Consider the following 23,325-nt stretch of genomic DNA (forward strand, 5'->3'; position numbering starts at 1 on the left):
TTAGGAGCGAGGCTGCAGGACAACATTTTTGACTGTTGAAATCCAACTCTCCCTTCAACTCGGGGCATGAATCTGGGTTTCTCCCTCCGGAGGAATATGTCCCTATCCCACCCTGGCTGCCCTCAGGACATTCCACAGAGGAGAGGAGAGAGGAGAGCAGCCAGTGCTGCTGCTTTAGCGGGTGCGGATAGGCTAGACGATGCAAAGCGAGCGCACGCACACGCACGTGCCCCAGGTGCGCACTGATGGCTGCCTCCTACCTCTCCATTGTCAAGGAGATCGGCAGACCCAGCAGCAGACACCCCCCCACACCCCCTTGGAGCAGACCTCTCTCCCCAACTTGCTCTGTGCCCTGGTCTTTTGTATTATAGTGTATTTCGCTGTGTCCCCCTTTCCTGTTCAGAAATATCTTACCGATATCTTACCCGATTTAATTTCCATTAAGAAAGGAACAGTCCTCATAGGAGTTTCCCATGGCTACCCAACCCCTTCCCCCCTAGTGCTGCGTATCTGTTTTTGTGCTATTTTGAACAATTAAAGAACTTTTTTTTTTTTTTTTTGGAAACAAGATTCAATGTTTGTCAAACCAGATCCTTCCCTCCTCCTCGCCCTCCTCAGTAGTTTCTAGCTAATTCTGGGAGAGGAACCTTTTCCCCTTATGAAAAGGCTGGGACGTGGGTGTTCATGCTATGGGAAGGCACAGAATTGGAATTCACATTTATTTCCATGCGCTTGGGTGAAGAGCAGCCCCAAATGTGACCCGGCTCTCCCCCCACCACCCCACATGGGGCTGCCTCTTTCAGAGGGGCCACGGGCTGCACCGGGACCTAGCTACAGAAGCTGCTGGCTGTAACCTGGTGCCAAATGTCCTTGGGGCTGTCCTTGTTTGTTACAATGCACACAGGAGTCCTCTGGGCATGTGCAGAAAGAAGGAGTCTTCCCATCAGCAGCTGGGCTCATCAGCAGCTACACTTTTCCCGATGTGCCCCTTCTGGCGGCCTCGTCTCCAGGTGAACAGAGTCAGGTTGTGGCTGTTCAGGTCCCCTGCGCTAGGGGGAAATGGGGGGGAGGGAAATGGTGAGTGGCAAGAGGTGATCAATGCAAATGGGGAAAAGGGCAGGACGGGCAGTGAAGGTGTGAAGTCCTTGTTAAGAGAAATGTCATGAGTGCGGGGGGGGGGCAGTCTTCATTTAGGGAGCTGTTGTATCACACGGGTACATGGTTTAGCCAGGGTCTGATCAGCTGTGAAGGCTTTAAAATGGGGGCCAGAGAGAGTGAGTTGCTTTCTTACATTCTTTAGTACAGCCCGGATGGCCCACTCGAACACCTCCTGCACATTGGTGGCTGCCTTGGCGCTGGTTTCGAAGTATGTGGCATCGTGAAGCTTGCTCCACAGTTCCGCTTCTTCAAAAGTGACCTGAAAAACAGGGCTTATGCAAAACTTGCTCTCATCCCCGTTCTTTGTGTCCACAGCCCTAAGAGTGAAACGATTTGTGCTTTCAGCATCTAGAACGACGGGCAGTTCTTAAGACCATTTCATTTCTCCCCGGATTCTAGATTCTCCCCTCTGTGCCCTAATGATCATAGAATAGCAGAGTTGGAAGGGACCTACAAGGCCATCGAGTCCAACCCCCTGCTCAATGCAGGAATCCACCTTAAAGCATCCCTGACAGATGGTTGGCAGTGTGGCAGAGGAGCTGGACATTAAAGAGTGCCGGGCTTGCCTCTTCTCACCCCCTGCCCTGCCCTCCCACCCACGGGTTTCCGCCAAGAGTTCTCAGCACTGCCCCTGCGCTAACCGCACACCCCGTCCGTGCTTGGATTGGGTGTGAGGACCGATGCAGAATGGTGGCTCCAGCCCACTGCCTCCCTCTCCCTTGCTCTGCACGCAGCCCCACCTCGCGGTTCTCCAAGTCCGTTTTGTTCCCAATGACGGCGATGGGGAAAGTAGGCTCTTCCCCCAGCTCCATCTGCAACAGCAGCTGCTTGTGCCACTTCTCCAGGGCTTGGAAAGAGAGAGCCGATGTGACATCGAAGACGAGGAGGCAGCAGTCTGACCCTCGGTAGAGGGCAGTGCCCAGCGCTTGGAACCTTTCTGTGCCAGCCGTGTCCCAGATCTAGGGGCAGGAAGAGAGACAAGAGGCGGACTTCAAGCAGCAGCTGAATCTTCATCTGTATTCTCATGGTGTTCTACATTGCTATTGGTGCTGTCGGATTGATTCTCCAACATTCCCCCTTCCCCACTTTGGTGCGTTAAGTGCTGCCACAGATGATGGTGTGAATTGGATACCCCCATATATATTTTTCAGTGGGAAGATTAAACATCAGTTTCTCCATTTTTCACCAGGGCTATTTGGAGTACCACGATTCTATGTATGTGCCAAATCTCCTTTCGCGTAAAACGACATATTGGGGTACAGATTGTGCTAAACAGGTGTAACAGGGCAGTGATGTGAAGTGGTGCAGCTTTCTCCACTCCTGCCTGCAAGAGGAGTGATTCAGCCTCTCCCCACCCCCCAACGCCCTTTACAGCTGACCGTTGTGACCTGCACTCAAGAAGGATGAATTGCACAAAATGAGAAATTGTGGAAATGCACATATGCGAAGTCAGGTTGCTGAATTGAGCTGTTCTCATCAAAGAATTTCAAAGACCATAGCGCCGAAGAGATGATGGTGATTTTTAAAGTGCAGAATCCACTGGGAATCATTAGTTGCTATATGTAGGGTCAGAAATGTTTCCTCCAGCCAAGTTGTCTGATGGTGCTGGGCAGAGGGTTTTTGGGAGCATGGGGACCCCCTGTCAGGAGAATTTGCTGTGCAGGTACCTTTTGTGCAGTGTTCTGGCTTGCTCTAGAGGTTTTATTGTGTGTGTGTGTGTGTTACAGGGAAGGGGACTCGTCTGATTGCTTATGGTGTTGAGTCATCTTTGTTTCCTATGAATTGATAGGAATAATGGGCAAAACTAGGCCAGATAATGGTTGATGGCAGGCCATAGACGTTCTCCCTGAAGCTAACCCAACCTAGAGCCTTGTAAGCTTGCCTGGATCTTCCATCACTTGGGAAATTATGTGGTAAGCACCTTGGAGGAAGGGCTAATTTATAGGTGCATTAAATAGACATTAAAACCCAAGAGAATGCTGGAGTTGGTTCCTAAGAGTCACAGCACTTGGGGTGGCAAAGGTGTTCAAAAATATACTTACGCAAATTGCCTCTTCTAGTGAACTAGGAAATGGGAACCTACTATAGAATTGTTTTTACAGCTAATTTTAGCGGGCTACCAGTGTTTGCTGTAGCAGCCATAACTGTTTGAGGTAGAAGCTTTCCTGCTTCAGCAGACGCAAGTGAACCCTTTGCCCTTTTGATCTGAGTGGGCTTTATTGTCCACAAAAGCCTTCCTCAACCCGGTGCCCTCCAGATGTGTTGGGCTGCAACTCCCATCCCCATTGGCTGAGGATGATGGGAGTTGTCCTCTAACACATCTGGAAGGAGCCAGGTTGGGGAAGGCCAATGCATCACGACAAATCTGTTAGACTTCAAGGTGCCACAATTTATTTATTTATTTATTTTATTTATTTATTTATTTATTACATTTCTATACCGCCCAATAGCCGAAACTCTCAAAACTTGTTTTTATGGTGAATGCTGAAAGGAGCGGCATCTGCAACAAAACGTTGCAATGTAGAGTGTTCATGATCAAGGTGTCAGCCGGTATACCATATCATTTCCTCTTTCTGCTGGTTTTCCATTCTTTCTTCCCCCAAACACTTCTGTGCCCATCAGTGGAACATTGGGCTACGTGTGTGTGCGGTCCTTCCCTTCCTGTTCTGGTTCTTTCCTAAATAGTTTTGTACTTCCACAAACTGTGGAGATCCCCTTAGCATGCTGCTCTCTCTCCCTTGTGTGAGTGCAGAGTGACTTTTTGACTACATAAGGATTTACAGGTGGCAAAGGGGTTTCCTATATGGAATGGCTTCATAAATGCAGGGGGAATGAGGGATGGGGAAGAGACCATTACAGTTAGCCTAAAGATGAGGTCAGGTTGCACCACTAAATGGAGTGGGAGGCTAGAGGGCAAACAGCAGTGGGCCTCTGTTGGGCCTACCTGCACCGTCAGTGAGCGTCCATCTATGTGTACGTCTTTGCTGAGGAAGTCGGCCCCAATGGTAGCTCGGTAGCGGCTGCTGAAGCGGTTGTTAACATACTGGTTCATCAGGGCTGACTTGCCTGCCCTGAGGAAGAAGGAAACACTGTTGACATCAGGTCTGAGCCGGTCAGGGCCAGCCTACCATTAGACAGAAGGAGGCAGCAAACCCTGGTGGGTGGGGAATTTATTTTTTTATTTATGGCAGCAAGGTGCTAGAAGACAGAGCTGTATTTACACCACACAGCCTGCCCCTACATCCCCTAAGCGACTCCGTTGTGCTCGGGTGCTGGAGAACTAGCATTGAAATCAGATTCGGTTGCCCTTCTGGGCAGCTTCTATACATGAAATAGGGCAGGGGACAATTAAGGCAGCAAAATTCTCTTGCTTCCCGCTAACCAATACTTTCTGTGATTACCAATACTTTCTGTGATTGTTTCTTGCTTAGGCCAGAGGCTGTTCACGTACAAAACAGCTAAGCTGAAATAACAAGTTCTAAAATGCTCAAGCTAAAATAGATTCAAAATACACTGCGTAAAATTCATTTGAATGGATAATTATAGTCTAAAAGTTAAAACAGCTAGGGAGACCATTAAGTCAATGCATCCCCACAACAATCACATTGACAGAGATAAATTTTGCTCAAGTGTTTGATGCTGACAAAAGCAAAAAAGCGAGACTATACATTACAGTAAAATCTAAATCAGACATAGACGAGAGAACGCAGAAATTTAAAACTTGTCTCAAGAGTATAAAGGGCAAGACTTATACTTATGATGTGGCAAGTCTTCAATCGCTGGTGCACCACAAATGCATAAGTGTCGAATTAAAGGAGTTTTGGAACACCTCCCATCAACCATAGCTGTTGGCATAGTTTGGAAACGAGCTGTAAGCACCTGCCTGAGTTTGGGTGATGTAAATAGGCAACTCTTGAACCAAAACAGGACAGTGTTGGGACGGGCTCTCCGTTTCCCAAGCTCCTGAGCTTCTGGTAAGCAACTGCCTCACAAGGCTGTGAACGTTATAATCCCCCAGAAAAGAAAACAGCCACAGAATACAATACAGGGACAGTTCGGCCTGCCTCTGAAAACCCATTGCTGGGCTCTTGCCCTCTTGCGCTGCTGCTGGCCTTCTCAAAGGCAACTCATTGGACACCGTGTGGGAAAGGGATGTGGGACTAGCCCTTATGGCTGCAAAGAGAGCCATGAAAAGGGGTAGGGCAGGGCTGAACAACTTGTGGCCTCCAGGTGGGCCTGGACTGCAACTCCCATCAGCCCCAGCCAGCAGTGAAGGATTTGGGGAGTTGCAGTCCACACCATCTAGAGGGCCACAAGTTACCCACTGCTGGTATAACTTGTCATTTCTAAGAATGGAGCTCTGCTCCTGGGGAACATCACCCCTCTGATATCTCCTTTTGGACAGCATCTGATGTGCTCGGTCTGTCCTCCCTCCAGCCAACCCCCTTCTCTTCCCCCTGCAATTGGCTGCCCACCCTGACAGCTCTGCTGCATCACACCCACCACATCCTCCTCCAGCCCTCCGTGCTCACCCTGAGATGGACCCGGGTGGGGCCCTAGGGCTGCTCCTTCCCTTCCTCAGCTGTGGCACTTCCCCTGCTCCTTCCTGCTTCCAGAGCAAGGGGTCCAACTTGTCCCCGAGAGTCTGAATGTCCCGAGAATCAGTGTCTCCTTGACCTGGGGCTAAGCAACAGCAGCAGCAGGTGTCTTCCGCACCTTCACAGCCATACAGCAAACACAGGCGGGCTTCCCAGGAGCAGTGCCGTGTGGGTGGGGTGAGCTCTCCGGTCCCTCCCTTTCCCTAGGGTGGGCTTCCCAATTTTAACCAAACACATTGCCTCTCTCTCTCTCTCTCCCTCCCACCCACCCCCCATCATTACAAAAGCTACAGTGGAGCCCATCACTTACCCTGAATTCCCAATAATTAGGATCTTGAGATGTGAACGTCTGAACATGGGGCGTCTCCGCCAGAACCTGGAAAGAGACGGGTGGAGGGAGGCACAGCCAGGAGCCTCTTAACCACCAAGTTGCTGCCAGCCTGCCCTGCCCACTGGTGCCAGGGGTGGGGACGGCAGCCCCTAAGCGCTTGGCAGGCAGCCTGCGAGGTGTCTGGACACCCTCCTCTAAGTTTTTCTTTGTGCCCCCACTCCAATCTTGCCTACTCCTGGCAGGTACCTTGCTCCCGGGCGGGGCGGACCGGACCAGGCTGGCTGTTGCTGCGGGAACTCCCCACCGAAAGAGGGGGCTGGCCGTGGCCGTGGCCGGAGGGGAGTGCCTGCCTGCCTGCCAGTAACAGCCGGTGGAGAAGAAGGGGCTGGCTGTGCGGTCGTGTGAATGGGGCAAAAGCGGCAGCGGCGGCGAAGTCCCGTGGCCTGCTTCCCCTGGGCCTCTGCGGGCCCAGCGCATTCCTGCCGGGCTTATCCAAGCAGCCCTCGCTCCGCGAAGGGCTGTGACTTTCTCCTGCTAATCCCAGGCGGGGAAGGAAAAAGGGCTCGGGCGACGTAGCACAACAGCGCTCGCCACCGGATCAGGAACGCACGAGGCGCGGCCCCGGCACTTGGATTGGGCGCAGGGCTGTTGGGGCGCGCTCCGAGCATGTGCAGAGTGCATGCTTCCCGCCGCTGGAATGGGTTCTCTGAGGTGTCTGGGCGGAGGAGGGGAGGGGGGGGTCGTCAGGCTGGCCCTAACGTTAAGCAGCGCGAGGTAGCTTCTCAGACACCCCTGATCTTGGGCTATGGCGAAAGGGCAGAAAGCGGACTCTTATTTAATGTAGCATTGTGGTGTGTGTGTTTTTACTGCTAGGGAAAGCGACGGTGCTTATGGGTTGTTCTGCCACAAGTGCAAAATCGCTTGGGTGCTGCTGCGCGTCTTGAACCGGAGGCGGGCGGGGGAGAGAGAAGGGCAGTGGAGGCTGGTGACTCCGATTTCGGCGGGGCTGTGCATCCGTTTTGGGTTTCAGTTCGAAACAGCCAGAACTCTAAAGGGGCTCACCAAGGTTCCGATCCCAGCCCCAAATAGCTTCAGCACCTTGGAGAGCTTCTTTAGAGTTCTGGCTGGTTCTGACTGAAGCCTGGAATGGAGTCACAGCCCCATCGAAATCGGAGCCACCAGCCTCCACTGGAAAAGGGCTGTAATTTTGCTTCTGGCAGCAAAATGTCTTGCGCTAGCCCCCCACCCCACCCCGTGGCTTGCGCAAGGGGATTTACGGGGAGGGGCCCTCCCCTCTAGCTTTCTACTATTACTACTGTCCCCTCCCTTCAGGCTCAATGTTCACAGAAAGAGAGAGAGTGAGTGTAAGGTGAGTGGAGAATGGCCTCCACCTCCTCACTCTGGCCATTCTTTGCATGTCTGGGGTGAACCAGCAACAATGGCGAGTGAGGAGAAGCAACAGGACCACCACGAGGTTCCAGTGGGCTGAGCGCAAGTGGGCCTCCTGCAGGTGCCTGATGATGCCAGCTCATGAAGCTGGGCCCACCCACACCAGCATGGCCTGAAGGCAAGCGTCCAGGTTCAAGGACGATGCTTCTAGGAGCCCCCTCCCCCCCTCTCCGCCCCAAGACCTGTCTCTTAAAAGAATGAGCTGTTGGCAGGGTTGAGAGGATGCAGACACAAGCTACAGGCTCTGGGGCCACTTGAGTTATCTCCAAATCAAAAAATAAAATACGGTTAAATTGTATGGGAATGGACAGATTCTAAAAGTGTCTTGAAGCTGAATCAAGGAGGAGTCCAGATCGATTGGGAGGGTTAAATGTGATCCAGCCCAGCTGCACAAGCAATCCCTTGGGGTGGCAATGTTGATAGGAGGTTCCAGTCCATTAGTGCGCCCTAGGAGTGGAGCGGGGCGAGACGTGCCGTGTTCCTGAGGCGCAATGCTCAGGCTGCAGGTAATTGTGAAAACTCCAAGGCCTAGTTTTCAGTGCATAAAACCTTGTTGTAGGAGCTGTTGTGGCTAAGGTTGCAATCCTATATGCATATACCTGGGAGGAAGTCCCCAATGAACTTAGTAGGACATACTTCTGGGCAGACATGCATAGGAGTGCACTGCATGAGCATGAGCTACGAAAAGGGAAGTCCTTGATTTGAAGATTGCATTTGCCAAGAACTGACTAAGCAAGTCACTTTTTCTCAGCCTCAGTCATCCCCCCACCCCATCTGCAATACGGGCATTACTAAAATGGCTTACAATGTAGTTCCTACAACAATTACAACAGAATAATTGATGTGAACTGTTCTGAACAACCTAGAGCATCATATGAACACTTATAATGGTGATGAGGTAGTATGTCTTGTGCAAGGGCTGGGACGGGAAGTCTAGCATGAATGAATGCCCTGAGGTCACTTCTGGAACACTACTGAGGTTGCACTAAAAAGAGCACATCTAAGTCAATGCATGTTCCCTTTATCTTACTACTGAGCAAACACATTTGCATACATCTTGAATACAGGGAAAATCTCCTAGAACAATGGGGTGTGCATTTTTATATTATTAGGCGCTTACACACTATGTTTTGATAGTAGGGGAGACAGGAGAGGGGCATCTATGGGAAATAAGGTCTTGTGCTCACATTAATTTTCAATAGTTCTGGTGCATGAGTGTCCTAGACCTAGAGGATTTTACCCCATATTAAATAGTAAGAAGGGGGTGGGAGGGCTGATGGTATCATTTGAATTGTCTATCTCAGACACCAAAAGTGTCTTGTGTGCACCGCCATGTACATGACAAAATGCAAGATGTGCATGAATCTGCCTTGCGCTACAGTGTACGTGCGAGGCTATGCTGGCGATTTCTGATACGGAAGTGATCTCAGTGTCAGAAGAAATCTGTCTTGTGCAGGGGGAGCGAATTCAAAGGGGGACAAGTATCCTGTATCCCTAATCATTGCATAGCAGAAGAAAGAATTTGGCAGGATCACCTTCTCATGATGCAGAGCTGAAAGAAGCTGCACCTGCCAAAATTCCTTATTCCACCCATTTATGGAGTGACTCTGTGACGGGGGTCAGAAGTAAACTAGAGAACAGATTCTATCCCCCACCCCATATATTTAGACATTAAAATATATTAATTCCTTGGGTGTTTGCAGTGGAGGTTGGTGGCTCTGATTTCAGTAGGGCTGTGAATCTAATCTTTTATCAGCTTAGGTTGATATACCAACTACGCCCTTATCTGGACAGAGAAAGCCTAGCTACAGTTATCCATGCTCTGAAAACCTCTCATTTGGATTACTGCAATGTGTTATACGTGGGGCTGCCTTTGAAAACGGTCGGGAAACTTCAGCTGGTACAAAACAGGGCAGCTCGTTTACTAACATGTACCAGCCGGCGAGATCACATCATGCCAGTCCTTTTACAATTACATTGGCTACCAGTCCAGGTCCGGGCCTGATTCAAAGTGCTGGTATTAACATTCAAATCCCTAGACGGTTTGGGGCCAGGTTATTTGAAGGAATGCCTCCTCCCATATTAAGATCATTTACAGGGGCCCTTCTCTGTGAGCCCCTGCCAAAGGAAGTGAGGCAGGTGGCTACTAGGAGGAGGGCTTTCTCTGCTGTGGCACCCCGGTTGTGGAATGAGCTCCCCAGAGAGGTCCGCCTGGCGCTTACACTGTACTATTTTCGTCACCAGCTGAAGACCTTTTTATTCTCTCGGTATTTTAACACTTAATTTTAACTTAAATTTAAATTTTACTGTTCTAATTCTGTATTTTAATCTGATATCAATTTCTGCTGCGTGGTTTTATCCTGGTTGTGCTTTTGATACTGTATTTTGTATTTGTGTTTTTAGACTGTTGGTTGTTTTATTATGGTTTTAATTTTTGTGAACCGCCCAGAGAGCTTTGGCTATTGGGCAGTATAAAAATGTAATAAATAAATAAATAAGTAAATATTCTGGGTTTCAGTCAGAACCAGCTGGAACTCTAAAGAAGTTAACCAAGGTTCTGAACCCAAATCCCAAAATAGATCCCGCACCTTGGATAGCTTCTTCAGAGTTCTGGCTGATCCTGATTGAAACCCAAAATGGATTCACAGTACTCTGAAATTGGAGCCACCAGCCTCCACTCGATGTTTGGATACTTTGCCACAGAATGTATTGGAAATGAACTCTTTTCCATTTTGCGATCAAATTAAAAACAAACACAGGTCTCCCATCCAACCATCCAGACGTTTTGGTTTACAACTCCCATCATCCCTATTTGCCTTGCTTGCTGAGGCTGATGGGAGCTGTAGTCCAAAGCATCTGGAGGCCCCAGGGTTGCCTCCAGGTGCTGTAGAAGCAACGATTAGCCTGGGATTGTGGCAGCTGCTGATTGGTGTTGGGGGACATCCATGACCTGGTGCGCCAGTCGGCATTTCAATAGCCATTCTCTGCCATTTATTTTAGTCACCTGATGCAGCCACCTCTAGGGTGGAGCCAGGTGATGTCCCAGCGGTACCAATCTCACCTCAGCCTTAAACTAGGGTGACCATATGAAAAGGACAGGGCTCCAGTATCTTTAACAGATGTTTTGAAAAGGGAATTTCATCAGGTGTCCTTTGTATATATGGAGAACCTGGTGAAATTCCCTCTTCATCACAACCGTTAAAGCTGCAGGTGCCCTGCCCTCTTTTAAATCTGGTCACTCTAGTATAGCTCCTGCAGCTTTAACGGTTGTGTTAAAGAGGGAATTTCACCAGGTTCTCCCTATATACAAATGACATCTGCTGAAATTCCCTTTTCTATGCAACTGTTAAAGATACAGGAGCCCTGTCCTGCTTTTCATAGGGTCACCCTACTTAAACTCCTTCTGCGTCCTTAGACAAACTCCTGTTCTCGCGGACCCACAGAATGGGGACAACAACACTGCCCTGTTCCATTGTAAGGATTACTGAGATGCTTTCAAATGCTGGATGCAAAAAGGACGGGGCTCCCGCACCTTTAGTAGTTATGTAGAGGAGGGAACTTCATGCAAGCGACATATGATGAAGCTCCCTCTTCTTACGCTATTACTTAAGGTGCAAGAACCCCGTCCTCTTTCACAACCAGCCACCCACGTTGTTATTGCGGGATCCCTCCTGCGGATCTCTGGAATAGATCACGGCAGCCGTAGGGTTAACAAGCCTCTTAAAAGTATAGAAAACTTTAACAAATCAGGGTCTTTTCTCCCCCACGTGGGAAGAAAGGTTGGACTTGTGTCAGGTGACTTGGGGAAATCATATGACCGTCAGTTCCCTAATTAGCCCTGGAACTTTTTGCTAGCTTTCTTATTTTACCGTACACGCATACACCGCCCCGCCCCCTCGCCTGAACGTGTTATTCTGTTACCTCCCCAGATTGCCCCTTGGGTTTGGGCCTTTCACTGGCTCATATCCAGGAATGTGCTGATACAAGCACGTCTCCACCCGCCGTAGTGATCACATCCTTGTATATTGGTCTGTGCCGAAGCTGCAGCAAGAATGGAGTTGCAGACCCTGCGGAGCTGGCATGGACGGATCTCTCAAGAGCTGGACACAGTGATGGATTTCTGGCTGCGGCACTCCCATGATGAAGAATATGGGTTATCTATTTAAAATCTATCTATCTATCCTATCTCTTTGCCCCAGGGTCATCCAGTGAGTGCTATGGGTGAGAATTTGAGCACAGGTTTCCCCCCCTCCCATTCGAGTTCTGTACTCTACCCATTACACCATACTGTCTCAGTCTGATATTGGGTGGGTGGGGAGCGCTGAGGCTTTGATAGGCCACTGATAGGGGTGTCACTAAACAATGTTGCCTGAACTGAGATGGAGAACGGGGAAGCTGTGAAATGGAGAGTGGTTCTTCTCAGATTCCAGCTGGACATCAGGAAAAACTTCCTGACAGTTAGAGCAGTACGACAATGGAATCCGTTACCTAGGGAGGTTGTGGGCTCTCCCACACTAGAGGCCTTCAAGAGGCAGCTGGACAACCATCTGTCAAGGATGCTGTAGGGTGGATTCCTGCATTGAGCAGGGGTTGGACTCAGTGGCCTTGTAGGCCCCTTCCAACTCTTCCATTCTATGATTCTAGAGGCAAAATGTCCCACTGAGATATGGGGAGACATTTACCACCACCACCATCACCCTCCCAAAACAAGGCCCTGTTTTCTGGGGCAGAGAAATGTAGGGTGCAATCCTATGTTATGTTTAGAAGGGGAAAAGTCCTACAACCCCCAGCATTGCTCTTATTAATTAACATGAAGGGTGGGCTGTGCCACCTGGAGGTTCTCCTGCACAAGCCTAAGTGAATTGAAGAGGAGCTGTGAGTGAGCTGTGTCCAGATTCTTCTCTTTTCATTTTAGTGGGGCTTGCATAGGAGAGCTTCCTAGCGCAGGGATGTGGTCAGAAGTTGTTGGACTCCAATTCCCATAAGGCTTAGCTGGCTTGGCCAAGGGTCGGGGATGATGGGTGTTGTAGTTTAACAAACCTCTGGATGGCTGGAGATTGCCCAACCCTATCCTAGTAGATTGTGCTTTTCATGGCTTACATCCTTTTTTAATGGCACTCAAAATTTGCCACCTGGGGTGCTGCTTGCTTGCATAATTAATTAATTAATGCAGTTTTAAACCACCCAGTAATCCAAATTCTCTGGGTGGTGTACAATTCCTCCTATGGAATTCCCTGCCTCTGGAGGTCAGGCAGGCGCCAACTTTGTATTCCTTTCGGCAGCGCCTGAAAATGTCATTATTCCTGGAAGCCTTTCCTTAACGACCAGCCATGGTTCACTGTACATTTTGCTTCCTTTAAAATCTATTTTAAAGTGTTTTATTCTGTTTTTATTTTTACTTTATCTTGTACACTGCTCGAAAATTTTCAATAGGGAGCAGTATATAAATATTGTAAATAAATAAATAAATAAATTAGAAATATAACATGAAAATGGTTAATAAAAACAGCTTGTCTCATGACTGGAGGCCGTGTTTTGGCCTGCAACTCATATCCGCCCCAGCCACTAAAGCCCAATATTAAAGAAATCTCTGTTATAACTGCTGTCTCTTCTTTCTCTTCAGGGGGTTCTTTACATGTCTGGGCCAGGATGGGAAAGTTTACGATGACCTGAAATATGTCTGGTTGCAAGGCAGGCAGGTAGGGCCCCTCAGAGCGGTGGAGTTTTGAATGTTTTCAGATTTTCTGACATTATTCCCATTGCATGGTTGTGGGGGGTGGAACTGAGGCTGATGAGGGTTAGTTGCTACATCAGGGATGGGCAGATGGTAGATCTAGATCTACTGGTAGATCTCTTTGGGGGATTTGCAGATCAACAAGGATTTCTGACTCCCAACTGTTTCACAATGACAAGAAGAAAATGACCCAACCCCATCCCACTCCAAACAATACTGTTGAAATGGAGAAAGCTTTGAGTTTCCAAGAATAGCTTGTTGTGTGGAAGGACTCTGAGGTCCATTCAGTTCCGATACTCAAAACAGTTCAGAATGCTTCCATTCCAGGTGTATGTCTTTTGCACCAGGCAGTCTCTGGGTGCCAGATCTCAGGATTTTAGTAAACAACAACAACACAGATCCCGTAAGCCCAAAGCCTGCCCACTACTACCCTACACACACCCTTAATGCCAGGCATAGGCTAGGGTTAAGCCTGGGTGGGGAACATCATGCCTTCAGCCTAATTTCATGTGGCAGAATGTGTGTTGGTCGTGGTGGTGGTGGGGAATGGAATGGCACAGAGAATGATGCAAACCTGCAAACTCCACCCACTTATAGCTCTGGCTCCACCCACCATTGGCTAGCGGGACCTTTGATCGATTGGTCAACAGCTTTCAGAGGGAAAAAGGCGCCCCCTACATGGGGTTTAAGCAATGAGTTTAGAGAAGCTAAATGAGCCTCGTGTGGTGCAAAGCGGTAAAGCAGCAGTTTCTGCAGCTGAAACTCTCCCCACGGCATGAGTTCGATCCCAGGGGAAGCTGGTTTCAGGCAGCCGGCTCGGGTCGACTCAGCCTTCCATCCTCCCAAGGTCGGTAAAATGAGTACCCAGGTAGCTGGGGGAAAGGTAATCACGGCCGGGGAAGGCAATGGCAAACCACCCTGCTAAAAGGCCTGCCAAGAAAACGTCAGCGAAAGCTGGCGTCCCTCCAAGAGTCAGTAATGACTCAGTGCTTGCACGAGAGGTCCCTTTCCTTTCCTTCCTTAGTTTTGATCCCTCCAAATCCTTCCTTGTCAGGTGTGGATGTACAGTCGGTTGTATCGAAAAGTGCCAAGATTTAGGCGCCCTGAACTCCTGCAGGCAGCTCGAGCAGGTAATTTTCTCTGCCTTATTTATTTATTACATATTAATACTGCCCAACAGCCTAGGCTCTCTGGGCAGTTTATGCATGTCAAGGATGAGGTTTGGGAACGCAGGCAAAGGGAAGGTAATCATGGGCGGGTGGAAACTTTTGAAGAGTAGATTGGGATAAGGAGAGAGGATAGATTAAAATCTAGAATGTTCTGATGTTTTGGAATGGCAGTGGAGCTGAAGGACTTGAACGCCTAATAATAATAATAATAACTGATGCCTATTATTATTATTAGCATGTATTGTATTATGAGCATGATTGTGATTTTTAATATTATTTTTTCCATCCATCAACGGAGTGGCTTTTGTAAAAACCCTGTAAGGTAGGCCAGAAGTCTTGTAGAGAGCGAGGCTGAGATGGGCGGCACCTTATTCCCCCTAAGGCTGTTCATGGCAGAGGTGAAAGGGTTTCCTAATGAGCCGCTCCGTGTCCTGGCCGCTGTGCCATGGTGGCTGTCAGTGAAGCAGCCCATAAAAAAGGCGGAGGAGGGCTGGCTTGAGCCCAAGCACTGTGAGTGCAAGTTGCCAGTGATAGAGAGAAACCCCGGTGGAGATCCCGCTCCCCAAATCCACTTCTTCCCCCCAGGTGGGGAGTTCCTGCTGCAGCACGCGCGCGTGGCACCTTCCCAGAAGTGTGCCTTTGTTCTGACCCGGGACGGGCGCCCTGTGAAAATCCAGCGCACCATTTTTAGCGAGTGCTTCTACGTCCTTGGGCTGGATGAGCTTGGACGAGCAACGGGAGAATCCCATTACCAGGTGAGGCCGGGAATGCTGAATGTAGATGTCCCCCTAGGCCAGACTTCCCCAACCTGGATGTTTTGGACTACAGCTCCCAGGATTCCCAACTATTGACCATGCTGCCTGGGGCTGATGGGAGCTGAAGTCCAATAATCTGGAGGGCACCAGCTTGGGGAAGGCTGCCCTAGGGGAACAATGCCCCTCTAAGCCTGTTCATCCTCCCTCCCTCTCCGTCCACCCCTCAATTAGCCTGTCAAAAACACCCTCCCTCCCCCAAAGCCTTGGTACAGCGCTAGTAGGTTTGGCCTAGGGCGGAGAGACTTGCTCATTACCTCATGGTGCTGCTGTTGGACGGCCTTCCTTATCTCTATGGTTACTGGGATTCTATTGATAGAACTAGGCCAGCCTTCACCAACCTGGTGCCCTCCAGATGTTTTGGACTACAAGTCCCAGCATTCCTGGCCACTACCCAAGCTGGCTGGAGCTGATGGGAGTTGAAGTCTAATACATCCAGAGGGCACCAAGTTGTTGAAGGCTGAAGTAGACGGAGGATAAACATGCTCTGTATGGCACGAGGCCTGTCAGCAGGCTGAGCCTGCCCTTGAGCACTGTTGACTCTTGTCCAAAAGAGTAAACTGCAGGGGTTGGTATAGGGCCTGCTCTTAATCTTCCCTATAGGCGAGTAGCTCGGCAGATGTAGGTGAGTCCACATGCGTACACACACAGAGTACTGGTCAACCTGGTACCTGGTATCTCTGTAGGTTAGCAGCGAATCACCTCTGGGGTTGTAATGGTCTTCCTTTTGGCAGAGGGAAGCCCTGACGATGATGGAAGCCATTGTGCGCTGGGTGAGGGAGGACCCCTCTGAGCTGGGGCGGCCACGGCTGGCGGGAGCTACCCCCCATGACTCAATGGCTGTTCCCATGATGCTCCTCAACCTGGTGGACCAGCTGTCGGAAGGAGATGCAGAGGCTGCAAGCCGCTTCAGCGAGCTGGGGAGGTGGTCTGCTCAGCGAATACTCATGCACGTGCAGGTAAAGGGGCGGGAACAACCCACACCTGCCACCCCTCCTTTGTCCGGTTCCCCTTATATGCAGCTTGCACAACAACGGAATCCTTCTTATTTCTTTGCAGAGGAATGGCGCTGCTGTGTTGGAGAACGTTTCTGAAGACGGCAAGGAACTGCCAGGGTGTCTGGGAAGACAACAGAATGCTGGTAAGAAGGGACTCGGGAGCCGGGATGCTTTTGGAGTCTCGAAGGAGAAGTACTTGCAGGGCTGAATGGCGCAGGTTTGTGGCGCAAGTGAAGCATCTTGTGCCTTGCTGAGGAATTTAGCATTGGGAGAACTCCTTGAATCTTGTTTATATTCTACTAATGGAATTTGGGTTGCCCTGGGACAGAACTTGGATCTCAGCACCTGCAGAGTATGAGGAGCATTGAGGAAGCTTTACTAGAGGGGTGGTCAACTAGTGGCTTTCCAGATGTTTTGGCCTGCAATTCACATCAGCCCTAGCAAGCATAGCCAATGGCGAGGGATCATGGGAGCAATCTGTTTATTCATTTCCTGTATTTATTACACTAATTTCCCGCCTTTTTGCCTCTTGCAAGGAACCCAAGGCAACTTACACGGTCCTCCTTCTCTCCATTTTATCCTCACCCCTGAGAGTCAATGGCTGGCCCAAAGTCACCCAGTGAGCTTCATAGCTGAGTGGGGACTAGAACTCAGATCTCCTGAGTCCCAATCCAAAACTCTAACCACCCCACTACCCTGGCTTTTGTATGCCAAAACTTCTAGAGGGTCACAACTTGCACACTCACGCGTCTACTGAGTTAGGAGCTGGGTGCAGCTAGCAGCTGGAACTGCTGGGTGATCTGGGATGTTCCTTCCTTTCTGTTTTCATTCCGAGGCCATGCACTTGAAGCAGGCTGGTTCCTGCTCCGTTACGCCCAACGCCAGCATGACTTGGCCCTCCTGTCCCAGGTTGTGGAGAAATTCATCAAGCAGCCATTCCATTCAGGCTGGGACCCTGAACACGAGGGACTCTTTGCCTTCCAGGATGTCGACAGGTTCTGCCCTACACAGGTATGAGCTCGGCCGGCTTTCACTATGTATTTCTCTCTGTCTCCCACACCCTAAGGATGTCCTGTTTTTTCAAATTTTCCTACCCTCTTCTTCAGTTAGAGTGGAAAATGAAGCTTTGGTGGCCACACACAGAGGCCATGATTGCATTCCTGATGGGCTTTGCTGAGACTCGAGACCAAGAGCTGCTAGAGCTGTTTGACCAGGTGGCTAAATACACCTTTGCCAAGGTAAGTCTGGGCATTGAGAATTATGGGGTCTATTTGAGCTTGGGGGAGAGGTGGATTCCAACGGGTTGGAATAGAGGTGGGGAGATGATGTTTAGGGAGGCCATATACCTCAGCAGTGTGTTCTTTTTCATGCAGCAGGTCCCAGGTTCAGTTCCTGGCATTTCCTGTTAAAAGGCTCATGGAGCTGGGCAAGACCCTTGGATTGTTGCCACTGCCAGCCAGAATCAAAGATTAAATGGGCCATTCCTGTCCCTGCATCGAGCAGAGGGTTGGACTCGATGGCCTTATGGGCCCCTTCCAACTCTACTATTCTATGATTCTCTGATTTGTTATAAGACACTTAATGATGTTCATATGAAAGTTAGGCAATTTTCAAGCTTGTGAGAGTAACAATCAATCAATCAAATTTTATTTGCACCAAGCCACTGGCCATTGCAATTTAGAACAATTAACTGAACATAAGGCATAAAACAGACAATAAATGTCCTTAGTTCAAGAAAAAACAAAGTCTTTAACATATAAACTCAGTATCTCCAATCAAACAAAACATTAAATACAGTTAAGGCTAAAATTATATAATTTAAAACTCAGGGTGCAATTGGAGCCCTCATTGTGAGAGTAACTTTTGGAATCTAAAACCTGCGTAGCTAAAAACGTGAAGTGCAGGACTAGATCGCAAAAGCTGAAGCTGAAAGCCTTGGCTTTCCTTTAGTATAGCCAGGTTTCCCACCCTTGTGGTTTTGGAGACAGGTACACACACACAAGATGGGCCTGCTGAAGGCTCCAAAGTTATTCACAGCCTTCCCCAGCCTAACGCTATCTAGATCTGATTGCTCCCTTTGAAGAGACCAGGCCTTGATTACTAATCAATAAAGCGCTTTTGAACCCTCTGTCGTTGGAATGGTGGAGTCGTGCTTAAGGGCTGTTTGGATCTCGTCCTTGGGTGAAAAGAACATTGATCTAACAAGTACAACTCCCACTACCCCAAGTCAACATGGCCAATGGTCACCGTTGGAATCCAACGTATCTGGGATTTGGAGGGGGAGTTCCTAATGGTCAGAAGACAAGACGTTGGGATCCTAAATGCAGCTCTATCCCCTCTAACACTCCTCTCCCAGCCTCTAAGTGTGTTCAAGCACAAACATTTTTCCCCATGGCAAAAAGCACTAAAAGGGATAATTCACAAGTTTGCAGGTGGGTCTCCTAAATGGGTGTTGGAAAAATGGCAGGATTCTGTTGTTGGGTCCATTTTTGGATTCAGTTTGGTATAACTACTGACTTAAATCACTCTGGTATTGTGTGATTAGTTATCCTTTGGTAGTAACACAATAACATACCTGTCCGCAAAGCAGGAATAATGTTACTGATTAACCACAGATATCTGTTACGACTTCCCAGTTTTTTGCATGCTTGGTTTATCAGACTCTTGTTAGCTGAGTCACACTTTGCTCATACTCCTGAAAAGGTTTATTTTGAGTGCGTAAAAGAGCAAACTTTGTGATGTAGAGGGCAAGAGTTGAGAACGCAGAAAAAATGTGACTGTGATCTGTTGGGCCCTTTGGATTATTCTGAGAATGGCTTACACTGAATTTTTTGCATTTTGTCTTCACAGCACGCATGGATGGCAGCTTTGGCTAAAACAGCCTTCCCCAACCTGGCGCTGTCCAGATGTGATGGACTGTAACTCCCAGAGAATGATGAGAGTTGCAGTCCAATATATATGAAGAGCATCCTGTTGGGGAAAGCTGGGCTAACTGACTTGCACAAGGGCCGTCCATTGAGCTTTGATCCTCCTGGTCCAAATTGAGCATCCCGTCACCTACATCACACTTGGACCTTCTGGTTCCTCCATGTTACCAGCATGTGGATCATCAGATGTTCATTCCGTTTCACCATTGTGCTTGTTTCCCCCTTCCCCCCCTTAGTTTCGTGACCCAGAGACAGGCGAATGGTTTGGCTACTTGACTCAGGAGGGCAAGGTGGCTCTCACCATCAAAGGAGGGCCATTTAAAGGTAAAAGGACTCAGAGTGATGGCTAGATACTGATGGGAGGTGGGGAGATTCGGCAGAAATAGAATTTCACTCGAACAAGAGCCTGCTTCCAGGATCAGGGGCTCAATAAAAGACAAGAGTGCCTCTGAGCTATATGCAGAGTGTGTATTCCAACCACAGCCCATTCACAGATATCTAGAATTAGAAGTGTAGGCTTTTAGGACAGGAAGATAGAGAGAGAGGGATCCATCTCCAGCAATACCGTCTCTGCTTCTGGTATTGAGGTCCCCTGCTTTGGAGCAAAATAGAACGCACCCTTTATTACCAGGCCTGCAGCCTGTCCTTGTAAATCAGTAGGGCTTGGGGGGCGGGGAACTACTCCTGCCCTTTAAAACAGAAGTGAGGAACCTCTGGGCCGGGGGCCAATCTGGCTCTTCTGGGGTTCCCCAGATGGCTCCCCTCTTTTCCCAACCACCTAGCATAGGGTGGTTTCCTAGTTTTTGTGCAGTCCTCCACCCCACATTCTAAGAAGTTGAAGTTCCTCTCCTAAGGCTCAGCTTCCGGCAGTAACAGCTTCAAGCTGCAATATGCTGCTATTTGGGCCTCCACCCACTTTGCCTTTCACCCCACCCACCACTGGAAGGCAGCTCTGGAGACATGGAGCATTCCTGCTTTAAAATGTGGCTTCTGCTGTATAGCAATCTTATTATGCAAAGCCTGTTGACAAATATTGCGGGGAGCATTTGAATATTCACATCAGGGCTGCCACTTTGGGTGGGTTGGTTAGATTGTTGTTCTAAACCCTTTTCATAGACAACAAAGTACCCCTGATTTCATTGGTAACCCATTTTTTATTCTTTTAAAAGAAAGGTTAATTATTTGTAATATAGTTGGTTTTAAAAGATGGAGATAGTGGGCAGTGTCTCCTAATAGGACTCGATCCCTCGCACAGGAAGGAATGCCTCTTCTCTAATGGGACAGAGGCTCATACTCCTCTTCAAGCTGAAGAAAGCAAGCTTTTCCCTTCCCCCGTCCCCAATCATTGTTTTATTGATTTGCAAATTATTTGTATGGTCTTTAATTAAGTTTGCATAATCAACTAGAAATTCTTAACTGGATTACAGGCTTAGTTCCCATTTTGCAGTTGTAGAATGGCTGATTACAATAAAACTGACTGGAGCATGGAACGCCTCTCAGTCGGTGAACTTGGTTTAGCCAGATTCAGGTCCAATGTGAGAACTCCAGTCCAGTCCTGGTCTCACGATGATTTAGGGCCTGAGCAGAACCTCCAGATTGTGGGTCATCTCTGCAATGTGGTGCACAGAAAGTTCTCCGTGCAAGCTTTGCTGAAATGCCCTTGAGATCTCAAATGTGCTGCCTCGTTTGGCCTCATAGTAGGCCTGTATAGCACATGCTACTATTGCTTTACAAGCAACTCTTGAAGGGAGGTCTGAGCCTGGCAGAAGCTTCTTCTTGGTATGAGTTAACCAGTTGGTATCTCAGTTAATAAATATATTTCAACCATCTTGCCTAAACAGTGGTGTCCTTCTCTCAAGAGAATACTACAGTCTGCTTCTGCCACTGAACTCTTGCTCACTGTTTTAAGTTTCACAGCCATCAATACTCAAATGGCCCAGAGTGGGATACCATGCTGTGATTAGGAAATGAGGGAAGCCGTTTGGGAGCCAGGATCCCTGTGTCCTGCTCATTTTCACTCTCCTATTTCTCACTCTGCAGGCTGCTTCCACGTCCCCCGTACTCTCCATATGTGTGAAGAAATTCTGGAATCGCTCATCAAGGAGACTGAATCTACTACCCAGGAATAGGATGCTCCCTTGCCTCTTGTATTAAGTTAAGGGCAGAGTCTTCTCCATAGTCTCTCTCTGATGGACTTCAATTCCACCCATACTTCTCTCCAACTATGACAGAAGACTGAAGAACTCCCTTCCATCTGCTTCTCATTCCAGCTCCAACAGCCATCTTTCTGCTCCTGACCAGACTTGATTTGGCAGCATCATTTTGAACAAGGAGCAGAGTGTCAGTTGATATTTTCTTTAATGCCCCCATTTTCACCCTTATTATGGAGCCTTTGCTGGAGCCTGCCGATTAATCACTGCTTAACACCTGCCCTTTCTTCTGCATCTGTGCAATAGAGAATCATTGTAAAAATTATTGTTACAAGAGCTGTATCTACTCTTTTTGTTTTTCTTCCTATTTAGGTGCAAGAGGGACACAAGGAAGGGTTTCTGAGGTTCTAATAGATGCCTAAGTTTCACTGAGGAGAGAAGGCCTGTCTGGGGCAGGATCTACACTACTGCTTTAAAAGGGTTTATAACATATTGACAACTGTTGGGGCCCAGGACACACGCCATGTGTACAGTTTTCAAAGTGTTTTATCCTGCTTGGTGTAGATCTGCTCTGGGTTACACCACTGTCTTCGATACGGTTGAGCAAGAAACGTGTGTTCACATTACGTGAAACTGAGAGGAGCTAGTTAACTTTGGGGTGATCTTTGCTCTCTAGATTCCTCTCTCCTCTTTAGTCATTTGTGCTCTGGGTTTGGGCAGGAAGAACTCCTGGTGTTCCAACTACAGCTCACACTGGTAAGCCGGCCTGAGGGTCCAAACAGACATTACACCAAATCACTGTCTAGTAGCTACGTTTTTTTAATTATTATTTTTGCTCTAGAGTAGGCATAAGGACCCTGATCTAGATTGGGACTTGAGCATGGGGATAGGTCTGCTTTGAAAATTCTGATCTAGAGTAAAAATAAAAAAGATGTAGCTGCTAGGCATAGCTTTAGAGCTCCATCACACCAGCTATTTATCGCGTACTCACCATGCCTGGCATGCGGGTTTTGCAGGCCAGTACTCACATGACGTCGTCCCTGTCCTGCACTCATTTCACCTCTTCCCTTCCATGTTTCATTTCTTTTTGGAGCGAGGGAAGTCTGGTTTTCCCCCCCCCTGCATGCGAAATAAATGCGCTCCTCCCTCCTGTGTATCGCTGTCCTTGCGTTTTATCAGACCATCCCATTTTTTGTTGGGTCGAGTCTAGCTGATGAAAGAGGGTGGGGCCCCAGATAAACTCTCCGCACAGCGCACCAGGTCAGCTGAAGGGCCTGAAGATGTGCCCCTAGCCCAGTTCCTCGGTCAGTTTGGAGGTAGCTCTGGCCACCCAGGAGGCGGATCTGGTGTACAGAAAGGGCATGTTGACCATCGGAGCAGAGAAACATTCCCACCCCACCCACGTTGCTCGGAAGTCCCGTCGCTGCAGGGAGCAACTTAGCCTCTCCTTGCTTGTTCCTTCCATTTTTTCCAGTTGAATTTCACTGTTTTCTTTTCTCTGCCCCTCTCTCCATTCCCCCCCCCCGCCTGCCTTCTCTCCCTCAGATTTAAAGAGCTCAGTGGGGCTTACACACACACCTTGGTTCCTTGAACAAGCAAACAGGAAACTTTCTTGGATTTGAGGAGGGTTGCATTACTTCAACCGGTACTAGTTGCTGGTGCAAACAAGCAGAGGAAAAGCCCTAACTCCTTTCCCCTTCATTCACGTTAGGGATGTGCTCTGCTTATAATCGGACCGGAGAAGCAGGAGCGGAGCGGGGGGCTTCGCCTGCCCTTAAGGTGGAGGCGAAGAGGATTGGGGGGCCGGCGGAGCGTGGCGAAGAGGATCGAGGTGAAGACGGATCCTTCGCCTTGATCCAGAACTCCGCCGGAAAGGTAAGTGGGGTTTACCGGGCCCTGCCGCTGTCGCCCATGTGGCGACGGCGGCACGGCACGGCACGGTAACCCCCCTCCCCGCCCTCCTCTCCCTTACCTGCCTCCGTCCGCGTCTTTAATTGAG

General features: G+C 49.0%; 2 protein-coding genes across 2 annotated transcripts; one reads left to right on the top strand and one right to left on the bottom strand.

The window, feature by feature from the left end:
* Nucleotides 1–646: 646 nt before the first annotated feature.
* LOC134394164 (ras-related protein Rab-7a-like) lies at nucleotides 647–6,408 on the bottom strand. Its single transcript, XM_063119369.1, has 6 exons — nucleotides 6,334–6,408; nucleotides 6,067–6,132; nucleotides 4,103–4,229; nucleotides 1,899–2,117; nucleotides 1,292–1,417; nucleotides 647–1,049 (listed from the first exon to the last, which is right to left on the bottom strand). Exons 2-6 carry the CDS (start codon nucleotides 6,111–6,113, stop codon nucleotides 960–962), a joined length of 609 nt encoding a protein of 202 aa, XP_062975439.1. The 5' UTR covers nucleotides 6,114–6,132; nucleotides 6,334–6,408; the 3' UTR covers nucleotides 647–959.
* A 5,046-nt stretch (nucleotides 6,409–11,454) lies between these two features.
* Nucleotides 11,455–21,649, top strand: RENBP (renin binding protein). The gene is made up of 10 exons (XM_063123070.1): nucleotides 11,455–11,689; nucleotides 13,160–13,235; nucleotides 14,325–14,400; nucleotides 15,025–15,194; nucleotides 15,986–16,210; nucleotides 16,311–16,392; nucleotides 17,085–17,260; nucleotides 17,356–17,487; nucleotides 19,413–19,500; nucleotides 21,217–21,649. The coding sequence occupies exons 1-10, from the start codon at nucleotides 11,589–11,591 to the stop codon at nucleotides 21,303–21,305; spliced, it is 1,215 nt and encodes a 404-aa protein (XP_062979140.1). The 5' UTR covers nucleotides 11,455–11,588; the 3' UTR covers nucleotides 21,306–21,649.
* The last annotated feature ends 1,676 nt before the right edge of the window (nucleotides 21,650–23,325 follow it).

The sequence above is a fragment of the Elgaria multicarinata genome, chromosome 3 (assembly GCF_023053635.1).
Source record: "Elgaria multicarinata webbii isolate HBS135686 ecotype San Diego chromosome 3, rElgMul1.1.pri, whole genome shotgun sequence".
Classification (NCBI taxonomy): Eukaryota; Metazoa; Chordata; class Lepidosauria; order Squamata; family Anguidae; genus Elgaria; species Elgaria multicarinata.